Source organism: Nerophis ophidion, linkage group LG26 (genome assembly GCF_033978795.1).
Source record: "Nerophis ophidion isolate RoL-2023_Sa linkage group LG26, RoL_Noph_v1.0, whole genome shotgun sequence".
Classification (NCBI taxonomy): domain Eukaryota; kingdom Metazoa; phylum Chordata; class Actinopteri; order Syngnathiformes; family Syngnathidae; genus Nerophis; species Nerophis ophidion.
The window spans coordinates 32,955,949-32,970,931 of NC_084636.1; the positions used below are offsets into that span (position 1 = coordinate 32,955,949).

The 14,983-nt window shown below is 38.9% G+C and overlaps 1 protein-coding gene across 1 annotated transcript in view; it reads right to left on the reverse strand.

Annotated features, from left to right (window-relative positions):
* Positions 1-4,969, reverse strand: part of LOC133543361 (mitochondrial import receptor subunit TOM70-like) — a 47,280-nt gene extending 42,311 nt beyond the window's left edge. The window contains exons 1-2 of the mRNA XM_061887893.1: positions 4,672-4,969; positions 125-298 (exon numbers count right to left, since the gene is read on the reverse strand). Of these exons, the coding sequence (XP_061743877.1) occupies positions 125-298; positions 4,672-4,914 (417 nt within the window). The 5' untranslated portion in view covers positions 4,915-4,969. The remainder of the gene's footprint in view (positions 1-124; positions 299-4,671) is intronic.
* Between the last annotated feature and the right edge of the window lie 10,014 nt (positions 4,970-14,983).

The following is a 14,983-nucleotide window of genomic DNA, read 5'->3' on the forward strand; positions in this document are numbered from 1 at the left end:
AGCGTGCTAACTGTTAGCATTTCAGTTTGGCTCTGGCTCTTCATTTCTACCGGAATTTAATTTTCTAGTTCTTTGAAAAAGATCTATATATTTGGCCACCCCTGCTTTTGTGTCAACATCAAACCTGCTGCTCGTAGGCCGCCGCTCTGTTCTGGTAAAACGTTGACAGGTCGCTCTTCTGCTCAGCGGGGCACAGGGCGATGGCCTCGGTGTAGCACTGGATGGCGTTCTCGTACTTGGCCGCCTTGAAGTACTTGTTGCCTCGGTTCTTGGCTCCTTGGGCACGGTCCAAAGGACTCTGTAAGGCCAGACATGACAATTCTGTATGTGATTCCACAAACCTTGACAACACTTCTGTTGGGAACTGGCGCTCCACAAATCAAAACAGACTAAACAAAAATGCAATAAAAGGAGCTGCTGGGAAGTAATCATTACATTCAATGTGTTAATTATTACAGTTTCTAGAATGTTCCTGGACTTTTACTGTTAATGAGGTTAACAACTAAACAGGGGAAGACTTTTTTAAGATTTACGTACAAAGTCTGTGGAGGTTCGTTTGTGCCTTCAGTCCAAAAACTGATTTTACGTAACAATGTCTATCTGTGTTGGCCCTGCGATGAGGTAGCGACTTGTCCAGGGTGTACCCTGCCTTCCGCCCGATTGTAGCTGAGATAGGCGCCAGCGCCCCCCGTGACCCCGAAAGGGAATAAGCGGTAGAAAATGGATGGATGGATGGATGTTTAGAAATGTCCTTTTGTGAACTGAATTTGTTTAACATAAAACTCTGCTGATGATTTCTTCAATAAAAATTGGTGAGCAAAATGTGGGTTTAAAAAATACGTTTGTTAAAATACATTCGGTCTTCGAATGAGCCAATGAGCTCTTTCAGTCTTTTCCTGAAGCTATTTTGGAGGTTCATTTATGTCTTTATTTAAAAACCTTGTTTAAGTACACTGAATTTTTTTGCGTTTGAATTTCGTGAACTATTTCTAATTATTCAGACAATTCCTTTGAACAAAAATGTGTGAGTAAAGTTTGTGTTAGAGATGTCCGATAATGGCTTTTTTGCCGATATTGTCCAACTCTTAATCACCGACATCGATATATACAGTCGTGGAATGAACACATTATTATGCCTAATTTTGTTGTGATGCCCCGCTGGATGCATTAAACAATGTAAAAAGGTTTTCCAAAATAAATTAACTTACGATATGGAAAAAAATGCCAACATGGCACTGCCATAATTGTTATTGAAGTCACAAAGTGCATTATTTTTTTTTAACATGCCTCAAAACAGCAGCTTGGAATTCAGGACATGCTCTCCCTGAGAGAGCATGAGGAGGTTGAGGTGGGCAGAGTAGGGTGTAGCGGGGGGGTGTATATTGTAGCGTCCTGAAAGAGTTAGTGCTGCAAGGGGTTCTGGGTATTTGTTCTGTTGTGTTTATGCAGGGTTTCCCACACATTCATTTAAGAATAACGGCCGCCACAAATAAAATAAAATAAAAAATATATATTTTTTTTCGGCTTTTGACTCGCTCGACCGCTCATAAAAGCAAAGAGACTGTCTGTGAATGGAGCTTGTAGTTACATATTATATAAATATGTAAATATTATATAAATATGTACATAAAGTGTTGTAATTATATTCCAACTCCGCGCTATAAATGCCTGACCTGTGGGAAACACTGGTTTATGTTGTGTTACGGTGTGGATGTTCTCCCGAAATGTGTTTGTTATTCTTGTTTGGTGTTTGGTTTGGTGTGGGTTCACAGTGTGGCGCTAAAAGCGAGCACCAATAGACTAAAAAATAGCTTTTACCCAAGAGCCATAGTAGCACTAAACAGGCACTGAGTGAGCACAATATGTCCATCATGTCCTCATGTGTAATGTTTAAATGTTTTTCTATTTTTTTGGACTGCAATGTGAAATAATGTTTTATGTATGTATACATAGATACATCTGTCATCTCTATCTTTTTTTTTTTTTTTTTATTTATTTTTTATGTATTTATTTATTTATTTTTTTAATTTATACTACCATATTGTATATGCACCTTAGGAGGAGCTGCTCCAATTTCGTTGTTCTTTGAACCTGTTCATTGCAATAATGACAATAAAACTCTATTCTATTCTATTCTATATTTGCAACAGTGTTAAAGTTGTTTATACGGCCACCCTCAGTGTGACCTGTATGGCTGTTGACTAAGTATGCCTTGCATTCACTTGTGTGTGAAAAGCCGTAGATGTGTGACTGGGCCGGCACGCAAAGGCAGTGCCTTTAAGGTCTATTGGCGCTCTGTAGCTCTCCCTACGTTCGTGTACATAGCGTGGTGTTAAAAAGTCATGAATTTTACTTTTTGAAACCAATACTGAATTTAAATTTAGAAAATACATCTATGTCGTGCGTGCAAAACATCTATGTCGTGCATGACAATGATGACTACGAGAAACCTTGGAGAGGACGGCATATTCTATTCTACTCTACAATAGGGCCCCACAGCCCACTGGATTCCAGTTAATTGAAATACCACAACACTCGATATTGTCCATAAGGGACAAGCGGTAGAAAATGGATGGATGTCAGTTACTCAGTGGCCTAGTGGTTAGAGCGTCCGCCCTGAGATCGGTAGGTTGTGAGTTCAAACCCCGGCTGAGTCATACCAAAAGACAATAAAAATGGGAGCCATTACATCCCTGCTTGGCACTCAGCATCAAGGGTTGGAATTGGGGGTTAAATCACCAAAAACGATTCCCAGGCGCGGCCACCGCTGCTGCCCACTGCTCCCCTCACCTCTCAGGGGGTGATCATGGGGACAAGTCAAATGCAGAGGACACATTTCTCCAAAACCTAGTGTATGCGTAACAATCATAAAACGGAAATGCTGATTATCGGTCCTGCTAGACACCGACCTCTATTTAATGATACAACTCTAACATTTGACAACCAAACAATCAAACAAGGCGACACGGTAAAGAATCTGGCTATTATCTTTGACCCAACTCTCTCCTTTGAGTCACACATTAAAAGCGTTACTAAAACGGCCTTCTTTCATTTCCGTAATATCGCTAAAATTCGCTCCATTCTGTCCACTAAAGACGCTGAGATCATTATCCATGCGTTTTATACGTCTCGTCTCGATTACTGTAACGTATTATTTTGGGGTCTCCCCATGTCTAGCATTAAAAGATTACAGTTGGTACAAAATGCGGCTGCTAGACTTTTGACAAGAACAAGAAAGTTTGATCACATTACGCCTGTACTGGCTCACCTGCACTGGCTTCCTGTGCACTTAAGATGTGACTTTAAGGTTTTACTACTTACGTATAAAATACTACACGGTCTAGCTCCAGCCTATCTTGCCGATTGTATTGTACCATATGTCCCGGCAAGAAATCTGCGTTCAAAGGACTCCGGCTTATTAGTGATTCCCAAAGCCCAAAAAAAGTCTGCGGGCTATAGAGCGTTTTCATTTCGGGCTCCAGTACTCTGGAATGCCCTCCCGGTAAAAGTTTGAGATGCTACCTCAGTAGAAGCATTTAAGTCTCACCTTAAAACTCATTTGTATACTCTAGCCTTTAAATAGACTCCCTTTTTAGACCAGTTGATCTGCCGTTTCTTTTCTTTTTCTCCTATGTCCCACTCTCCCTTGTGGAGGGGGTCCGGTCCGATCCGGTGGCCATGTACTGCTCGCCTGTGTATCGGCTGGGGACATCTCTGCGCTGCTGATCCGCCTCCGCTTGGGATGGTTTCCTGCTGGCTCCGCTGTGAACGGGACTCTCGCTGCTGTGTTGGATCCGCTTTGGACTGGACTCTCGCGACTGTGTTGGATCCATTATGGATTGAACTTTCACAGTATCATGTTAGACCCGCTCGACATCCATTGCTTTCCTCCTCTCCAAGGTTCTCATAGTCATCATTGTCACCGACGTCCCACTGGGTGTGAGTTTTTCCTTGCCCTTATGTGGGCCTACCGAGGATGTCGTGGTGGTTTGTGCAGCCCTTTGAGACACTAGTGATTTAGGGCTATATAAGTAAACATTGATTGATTGATAAGTTAACTTTTTAAAATTTCAGAACTTGCACACCAAAGCAACTGGAAATGACTGTGACGTATGTATTTTCCGCGCATGCGTACTAGGTCGCGTTGCGCCGGCGGGCGGGGGTCTCAAACGGATAAGGTTAACTGTGATTTAGCCAGGATAACCTTATCTGGCTTAGTGTAAACGGGGCCTTGAACTCAACACTTCATTTTAGTTGTATTAAATTGTCAGCAAAATGTTATGTAAAAATGTATACATAAATATATTTGGCACCATAGACGCAACTGAAGCTCCTGGCAACCATTCAGACTTCAAGAGTTCCTCAGTTAGTGCATGAAAGATCATTAAAGTCTGTTTAACGGGACAAGCGGTTAAAAAAATGGATAATGTGCAGTTGAAAGCATGAAAGGCGAGCTTAGCATTAGCACACGGTTAAATCCACCGCAAGAGATAAGACCGGCAAAGCATGACCGCCTCGCCCGCTGAAGGCAGCCTGTCAGCGGGCAGGTGCCCTTGGCAGCACGGCACGCTCACATGCGGCCGAGATAAGTGGCCCACACACGGAACACAGTATGTTGAAAGCCGGGCGGCCTGTTAGAGCACATCATGAAGTTAAATGGAGGCGCTGTACCATGGAGATGTCCGCCTCCTGCTTGGCCCGGGAGGCGCCGTCCTGGCCCTGCTCCGGACTAGCGCTGCCTTCGGGTGTTATCCGCTCCCCGCTGCCTTTGCCTCGGCTCTCCTTCGTCCTCCTGCGGTTCCACAGGTACACAGCACCGACTCCCAGCACGATGGGAGTGCCGACCAGCAGAGCCAGCTGCCAACGGGGTAGTCCGCTGCCGGAGTGCGGCTCTATCGGCTTGGAGGCGGCCATGATGCGCGACCCAGGATCCGCTAGCTGCGTGTAGCCAGGAAGCTAGTCAGCTACTTTTTTTTTGGACATAACTTTATTTACACACGTGTGGCCAATAAGATTGTCAGCTTTTTTTGTCCATAACTTTATTTACACACGTAGCCAGTAAGATTGTCAGCTTTTTTTGTACACAACTTTATTTACACACGTGCAGCCAGTAAGATAGTCAGCTTTTTTTATCCATAACTTTATTTACACACATGTAGCCAGTAAGATAGTCAGCTTTTTTTGTACATAACTTTATTTACACACGTGCAGCCAGTAAGCTTGTCAGCTTTTTTCATCCATAACTTTATTTACACATGTCTAGCCAGTAAGCTAGTCAGCTACTTTTTTTGGACCTAGCTTTATTTACACACGTGTTGCCAGTAAAGATTTTTTTTTAATGTGGTACATAACTTTAATTACACATGTGTAGCCAGTAAGCAAGTAAGCTTTTTTTAAATTTTTAGCCTGTAAGCTAGTTAGCTTTGCACATTTTTTTGTATGTAACTTTATTTACACACATGTAGCCAGTAAGATAGTCAGCTTTTTTTGTACATAACTTTATTTACACACGTGCAGCCAGTAAGCTTGTCAGCTTTTTTCATCCATAACTTTATTTACACATGTCTAGCCAGTAAGCTAGTCAGCTCTTTTTTTTGTACATAACTTTATTTACACACGTGTTGGCAGTAAAGATTTTTTTTTAATGTGGTACATAACTTTAATTACACATGTGTAGCCAGTAAGCAAGTAAGCTTTTTTTTAATTTTTAGCCTGTAAGCTAGTTAGCTTTGCACATTTTTTTGTATGTAACTTTATTTACACACATGTAGCCAGTAAGATAGTCGGCTTTTTTTTGTACATAACTTTATTTACACACGTGCAGCCAGTAAGCTTGTAAACTTTTTTCGTCCATAACTTTATTTACACATGTCTAGCCAGTAAGCTAGTCAGCTACTTTTTTTGGACATAACTTTATTTACACACGTGTAGCCAGTAAGATAGTCAGCTTTTTTTCTACATAACTTTATTTACACACGTGCAGCCAGTAAGCTTGTCAGCTTTTTTCGTCCATAACTTTATTTACACATGTCTAGCCAGTAAGCTAGTCAGCTACTTTTTTGGGACCTAACTTTATTTACACACGTGTTGCCAGTAAAGATTTTTTTTTAATGTGGTACATAACTTTAATTACACATGTGTAGCCAGTAAGCAAGTAAGCTTTTTTTTAATTTTTAGCCTGTAAGCTAGTTAGCTTTGCACATTTTTTTGTATGTAACTTTATTTACACACATGTAGCCAGTAAGGTAGTCAGCTTTTTTTGTACATAACTTTATTTACACACATGCAGCCAGTAAGCTTGTCAGCTTTTTTCGTCCATAACTTTATTTACACATGTCTAGCCAGTAAGCTAGTCAGCTACTTTTTTTGGACATAACTTTATTCACACACGTGTAGCCAATAAGATAGTCAGCTTTTTTTGTACATAACTTTATTTACACACATGTAGCCAGTAAGATAGTCAGTTTTTTTTGTACATAACTTTATTTACACACGTGCAGCCAGTAAGATAGTCAGCTTTTTTTATCCATAACTTTATTTACACACATGTAGCCATTAAGATAGTCAGCTTTTTTTGTACATAACTATATTTACACACGTGCAGCCAGTAAGCTTGTCAGCTTTTTTCGTCCATAACTTTATTTACACATGTCTAGCCAGTAAGGTAGTCAGCTACTTTTTGTGGACCTAACTTTATTTACACACGTGTGTAGCCAATAAGATTGTCAGCTTTTTTTGTCCATAACTTTATTTACACACGTGCAACCAGTAAGATAGTCAGCTTTTTTTTTTACATAACTTTATTTACACAAGTGCAGCCAGTAAGCTTGTCAGCTTTTTTCGTCCATAACTTTATTTACACATGTCTAGCCAGTAAGCTAGTCAGCTACTTTTTTTGGACCTAACTTTATTTACACACGTGTAGCCAATAAGATTGTCTGCTTTTTTTGTCCATAACTTTATTTACACACATGTAGTCAGTAGGATAGTCAGCTTTTTTTGTACATAACTTTATTTACACACGTGCAGCCAGTAAGCTTGTCAGCTTTTTTCGTCCATAACTTTATTTACACATGTCTAGCCAGTAAGCTAGTCAGCTACTTTTTTGGACCTAACTTTATTTACACACGTGTGTAGCCACTAAGATTGTCAGCTCTTTTTTTTGTACATAACTTTTATTTACACACGTGTTGGCAGTAAAGATTTTTTTTTAACGTGGTACATAACTTTAATTACACATGTGTAGCCAGTAAGCAAGTAAGCTTTTTTTTTAATTTTTAGCCTGTAAGCTAGTTAGCTTTGCGCATTTTTTGTATGTAACTTTATTTACACACACGTAGCCAGTAAGATAGTCATCTTTTTTTGTACATAATTTTATTTACACACGTGCGGCCAGTAAGCTTGTCAGCTTTTTTCGTCCATAACTTTATTTACACATGTCTAGCCAGTAAGCAAGTCAGCTACTTTTTTGGACCTAACTTTATTTACACACGTGTGTAGCCACAAAGATTGTCAGCTCTTTTTTTTGTACATAACTTTATTTACACACGTGTTGGCAGTAAAGATTTTTTTTAATGTGGTACATAACTTTAATTACACATGTGTAGCCAGTAAGCAAGTAAGCTTTTTTTTAATTTTTAGCCTGTAAGCTAGTTAGCGTTGCACATTTTTTTGTATGTAACTTTATTTACACACATGTAGCCAGTAAGATAGTCAGCTTTTTTTCTACATAACTTTATTTACACACGTGCAGCCAGTAAGCTTGTCAGCTTTTTTCGTCCATAACTTTATTTACACATGTCTAGCCAGTAAGCTAGTCAGCTACTTTTTCGTGGACCTAACTTTATTTACACACGTGTGTAGCCAATAAGATTGTCAGCTCTTTTTTTTGCACATAACTTTATTTACACACATGTTGCCAGTAAGCTAGTCAGATTTTTTTTTTAATGTGGTACATAACTTTAATTACACATGTGTAGCCAGTAAATAAATGGGTTGTACTTGTATAGCGCTTTCCTACCTTCAAGGTACCCAAAGCGCTTTGACATTACTTACACATTTACCCATTCACATACACATTCACACACTGATGGAGGGAGCTGCCATGCAAGGCGCCAACCAGCACCCATCAGGAGCAAGGGTGAAGTGTCTTGCTCAGGACACAACGGAAGGGACGAGGTTGGTTCTAGGTGGGATTTGACCCAGTGACCCTCGGGTTGCGCACGGCCACTATCCCACTGCGCCACGCCGTCCCTACAATATATTTGACTCCCAGTGTGCGTGGGAGCCAGAGTATGGCCCCAGCCGCCCAGAGAGCCCAACCCAAACAGCAGGTGTGGCGCCCAGGGAACCAGAGACCACCGGCCCCACGCAGCCAGGCCGCCCAGCGACGAAAACCCCAGAGCCCGGCCAACCGCGCCGCTCGGAAGAGCCAGCAGCAGGCCGCAGACGGATGCGCCCGGCAGAGGACAGGGCACGAGAGAAGTACTAAAAATTTCAGTGTATAACAATTAAGTGTTTAAAAAAAATCAGTGTAAAAATATTCAGTGTTTAAAAATTCAGTGTATATTCAGTCTTTAAAACGTCAGTGTAAAAAATTCAGTGTATAAAAATTAAGTATTTTAAGAAATCAGTGGAAAAATATTAAATAAAAAAAATCAGTGCAAAAATAATTATTATTTAAAATTTCAGTGTATGAAAATTAAGTGTTCAAAAATTCAGTTTTGAAAAAAATCAGTGTATAAAAATTCAGTGTAAAAAAAATCACTGTTTAATAAAATCAGTATAAAAATATTCAGTATTTAAAATTTCAGTGTATAAAAAATAAATGTTTAAAAAAATCATTGTAAAAATATTCAGTTTTTAAAATTTCAGTGTATAAAAATTAAGTGTTTAAAAATCAGTGTAAAAATATAAAATAAAAAAAAATCAGCGTAAAAATATTTAGTATTAAAAATTTCAGTGTATGAAAATCTGAATGACGTCAGTATAACATTTTTTGTGTAAAAATATTTAAGTGTTTAAACATTCAGTGTATACAAAAACTAAGTTTAAAAAAATCAGTGTAAAAATATTCAGTATTTAAAATTTTTGTGTATAAAAATTCTGTGTAAAAAATGTCAATGGTTAGAAAATTACTGTAAAAATATTTAGCGTTTAAAAATTCAATGTTTAAAAAATCAGTGTAAAAATATTCAGTGTTTTAAAAAGTCAGTGTAAAATATTCAGTATATAAAATGTCATTGTATAAAAATTAAGTGTTTCAAAATTCAGTGTTTAAAAAAATCAGTGTAAAAATATTCAGTGTTTAAAAATTCAGTGTCTAAAACGTCAGTGTAAAAATTTTTATGTATAAATATCCAGTGTATAAAACACAATGTTTAAAAAATCAGTTTAAAATATTCATTGTTTAAAAAAATCAGTGTTAAAATATTCGGTATTAAAAATATTCAGTATTAAAAATTCCAGAGTATAAAATGAAGTGTTTAAAAAAAATCTGTGTAAAAATATTCAGTGTTTAAAAATTCAGTGTACGTATATTCTGTCTTTAAAACGTCAGTGTAAAAAATTCAGTGTAAAAAAAAATCAATGATTAAAAAATCAGTGTAAAATATTTAATGTTTAAAAAAATCAGTGTAAAAAATATTCAGTATTTAAAATTTCAGTGTATAAAAATTAAGTATTTTAAAAAATCAGTGTAAAAATGTTAAATTAAAAAAATCTGTGTAAAAATATTAAAGGAAAAAAATCAGTGTAAAAATAATTAGTATTTAAAATTTCGGTGTATGTAAATTAAGTGTTTGAAAAATAAATTTATTAAAAAAATCAGTGTAAAAAAATCAATGTTTAAAAAAATCAGTGTAAAAATGTTCAGTATTTAAAATTTCAGTGTATGAAAATTAAGTGTTTAAAAAAATCAGTGTAAATGTATTCAGTTTTTAAAATTTCAGTGTATAAAAATTAAATGTTTGAAAAATCAGTGTAAAAATATTGAATTGTGTCAAAATATTTAGTATTTAAAATTTCAGTGTATGAAAATTAAGTGTTTAAAAGTTCAGTGTTTAAAAAAATCTGTGTATAAAAATTCAATGTAAAAAAAAACAACAATTTCTAAAAAAATCAGTGTAAAATCTACAAGGTTTAAAAAATATCAGAATTTCATTGTATGAAAAATAAGTGTTTAGAAAAATCAGTGTAAAAATATTCAGTGTTTAAAAATTCAATGTATAAAAACTCAGTGTAAAAAAAAAATCAATGTTTAAAAAAATCAGTCTAAAAATATTCAGTATTTAAAATTTCAGTGTATAAAAGTTAAGCGTATAAAAGAAATAGTGTAAAAATATTAAATAAAAACATTTTGTGTAAAAAATATTTAGTATTCCAAATTTCAGTGTATGAAAATTAAGTTTTTAAAATTTCAGTGTTTAAAAAATCTGTGTATGAAATTCAGTGTAAAAAAAAACAATGTAAGTTCACAAAATTCGAACAGAAATGATTAACAAAGACACAAATGAACCTCCTCTCGCTCTCCTTGCATGACTTTGTCCACCTACTGCTTTAGATTGACGGGGATCGAAACGGAAAGTTAACTTCACGACTTTCTTCTCCCTTGGTCTCGTTCCTGGTGGCCTCTTCTTCTGGAGATGAGAAACAATGTGTGTGTATACGGGGTCAGGAAACTGTTGTGTACATGTGATGAGATCTCACATAGAATACATTGTGCCCGAAGGTGGAACAATTTGTTGTTGTCAGACTCTAGGTTAGCATGGTGTGTGTGTGTGTGTGTGCGTGCGTGTGTGTATGCCAAACACACACTGTCCCATTTGTCTGATGCTACTCGATTCTGGCCAGCGGCCAAGCGTCCTCAACCTAAAAGCTGCCAGCTTGTCACTTTTTCAGAGTTATCGGGTAGAAACTCTTTGATTTGTTGTTGGTGTTGTGAAGATGAAGACCATGTCAGTCCAGGAGGTGTTGAACTTTTCGGAAATCTTCCTAGGATAGGATAGGACTTTATTGTCATTGCACAAGTGCAACGAAACTACGTTTTCCACTACAAACCCGTTCAAGATTAGACAAACAAACAGTGTACAGGGTTACAAAACCGGAACGCTGTTGGGTCACCAAAGGCGCCCCGTTAGGAAAACAAGCGGTGGTGAAGGCGTGGGGTGGGGGAGGGTGGGTGTGTGTGTATGCCCATTGTCTTGGGTGTGTTGATGTAGTGGTCATAGGCCTGGAACTGTTCTGGATGCAAACAAAAGTTGGACTCCAGGTGTCATTGAGGAGGGAGGGAGGGAGGTCAAAAAGCGTCCATCATTGAGGTGTCCTCGGGGGATGTTTTCAGAACAGCCTGTTTCTGTTGTTTACAGCGTCAAGGCCATTCGAGGGAGTCAAATCGTAGATTAGGATGTTTGTTTTCCGCGAGCAGACATTGCGACGAACAGCCTTTGGTCTCCTTGAGTTGTTACATTGGTCTTACGAAATTTACGATTACACCAGAGCAGGGGTGCCCATTACGTCGATCGCGAGCTACCAGTCGACCGCGGGGGGTGTGTCAGTCGATCTCCAGCCAGGCTTTTAAAAAAAATAGACCTAAAAATTTGTGATCATCAATCTTCACCAAGACGTCACTTAAATGACATTCACGGTACCGGAGGGTCTTGTGAGATGACGCTGGCTGCTGCAAGATCATTATTATGAAAATATGACCGAGAGGAAGGCGAGAAACACTTTTTATTTCAACAGACTCTCGCGCCGTACCTTCCGTCAAAACTCTAAAGGCCGACTGCACATTTCCTATCTTCACAATAAAAGCCCTGCTTCATGCTGCCTGCGCTAACTAAATACAGAGTCTCGGAAAACTGGCGTGCACAAGCGATCCCTCAGAAAGCTGGCGTGCACATCACTTGTGCACGCCAGCTTTCTGAGACTCTTATTTTGTTAGCGCAGGCAGCATGAAGCAGGGCTTTTATTGTGAAGATAGGAAATGTGCAGTCGGCCTTTAGAGTTTTGACGGAAGGGACGGCGCGAAAGTCTGTTGAAATAAAAAGTGTTTCTCGCCTTCCTCTCTGTCATTTTTTCATAATAATGAACTGGCAGCAGCCAGCGTCATCTCACAAGACCCTCGGGTGCCGTGAATGTCAATCAAGCAAGCTACGGAATTTGCCGCCAATGTTTTTCTTGTAAAGTGTATGGAAGCTGGATGAATTAGATGCCAAAAACCAACCACTTTCATGTGGTATTGTACAGAAAGGACAACTTTTTTTCTCCTCCATTTGAAAATGTGGGCGTTATCATCATTACTGTCTGATTCCAATCAATGCAAGTCATCAGAATCAGGTAATACACCAACTTATATTCTTGTCTTTGTGAAAGAAAGACATCTATATGTGTTACACATGCTTGTATTATCATTAAACACATTTAATTTGTTTACAAAAATGTCTCTTTCATAAATAAATACATATAAATGATATATATAAATGAGGTAGATCCCCTTGAGTTGGTCAATTGAAAAGTAGCTCGCCTGCAGAAAAAGTGTGGGCACCCCTGCACCAGAGCAATGCCCAGTCCAATCAGCACGGTTCCAAATAGAGAGATGTCTTCCACGTCCTTGATGGAAAGGACTGAGAGGCACATGAATCACGTACCCCGCAGCGATGGTTCCATCAGGGCAGCCAGGCTCCCCCGAACCTCTTTTCCTTCCATGTCTGCTATTTAGATTTGGAGGGACAGCGCAAAGAAAGAGGCTTCACAAAAGTTTAGACAAGACAAAACAAAGAGAGCAAGCAGGGAGAAGAAGGGAGTGGGAAAAAAATGTGCCCGCCCTCACGAGAGGCAAGACAGAAATTCTTGTCTCCTGCTCAGTGATTAGTGTTAGAATATTTGTTTCTAAGTTATCACTTTGTGTTACAAACCCCGTTTCCATATGAGTTGGGAGATTGTGTTAGATGTAAATATAAACGGAATACAATGATTTGGAAATCCTTTTCAACCCATTTTCAATTGAATGCACTACAAAGACAAGATATTTGGTGTTCAAACTCATACACTTTATTTTTTTTGCAAATAATAATTAACTTAGAATTTCATGGCTGCAACACGTGCCAAAGTAGTTGGGAAAGGGCATGTTCACCACTGTGTTACATCACCTTTTCTTTTAACAACACTCAATAAACGTTTGGGAACTGAGGAAACTAATTGTTGAAGCTTTGAAAGTGGAATTTTTTCCCATTCTTGTTTTATGTAGAGCTTCAGTCGTTCAACAATCCGCTGTCGTATTTTACACTTCATAATGCGCCACACATTTTCGATGGGAGACAGGTCTGGACTGCAGGCGGGCCAGGAAAGTACCCGCACTCTTTTACTACGAAGCCACGCTGTTGTAGCAAGTGGCTTGGCATTGTCTTGCTGAAATAAGCAGGGGCGTCCATGATAACGTTGCTTGGGCAACAACATATGTTGCTCCAAAACCTGCATGGACCTTTCAGCATTATTGGTGCCTTCACAGATGTGTAAGTTACCCATGCCTTGGGCACTAATACACCCCCATACCATCACAGATGCTGGCCTGTGAACTTAGCGCCTATAAAAATCCGAATGGTTATTTTCCTCTTTGTTCTGGAGGACACCACATCCTCTGTTTCCATATATAATTTGAAATGTGGACTCGTCAGACGACCTGACACCTGTCCACTTTGCATCAGTCCATCTTAGGTGAGCTCGGGCCCAGCCAAGCCGGCGGCGTTTCAGGGTGTTGTTGATAAATGGGTTTGGCTTTGCATAGTAGTTTTAACTTGCACTTACAGATGTAGCGACCAACTGTAGTTACTGACAGTGGTTTTATGAAGTGTTTCTGACCCCATGTGGTGATATCCTTTACACACTGCTGTCGGTTGTTGATGCAATACCGCCTGAGGGATCAAAAGTCTAAAATATCATCCCTTACATGCAGTGATTTCTCCAAATTCTCTGAACTTTTTGACAATTTTACGGACCGTAGATGGTAAAACCCCCAAATTCCTTGCAATAGCTCGTTCAGAAATGTTGGTCTAAAACTGTTCGACAATTTGCTTACAAAGTGGTGACCCTCGCCCCATCCTTGTTTGTGAATTACTTAGCATTTCATGGAAGCTGCTTTTATACCCAATCATGGCACCCACCTGTTCCCAATTAGCCTGCACACCTGTGGGATGTTCCATATAAGGGTTTGATGAGCATTCCTCAATTTTATCAGTATTTGTTGCCACCTTTCCCAACTTCTTTGTCACGTGTTGCTGGCATCAAATTCTAAAGTTAATGATTATTTGCACAAAAAAAAGATGTTTATCAATTTGAACATCAAATATGTTGTCTTTGTAGCATATTCAACTGAATATGGGTTGAAAAGGATTTGCAAATCATTGTATTCCGTTTATATTTACATCAAACTCAATTTCCCAACTCATATGGAAACGGGGTTTGTACATTGAGTGCCCGGCGAGATGCAAAAACATGTCTATGAACCTACCAAGAAGAAGGCTTGTAAAACTCCACTGTGTAGGATGGGAAGCAACATGGAGGTGTTCTGTTTCTTTCATGTATTGTAATCGACAGGAAGATTTTGTCGTGACCCAAGAACTACAAAGCGGCGAGGAAGCAGGGCCCGACTCCCCTCCAGGCACCGCTTTTTTAAACTCTTTTACGAACCTCTGTTTGAAGCTTTTTACGACCTCTTTTTTTTTAACCAACCTTTTCTTTTGAACTGTTTCGTAATCAAAGGCGACGGCTGCTTGCGACCCCGTCCCTTCGGAAGCAGCTATCGCCATGTGGTCAGGGACGGTCCAAATACAAGAAGGAGGCGTGCAATCTTTTGGCAGAGCGTGATTACACCGTGCAAGGGTGCAGATGTACACGTTTCTCCTCACTGAGCTAAAAATTGAATTCTGTCTCTGTTTGATTCCTTGCTTCTTGTCTTGTTTAATAGATGTCATCAGTGTTTGAACCG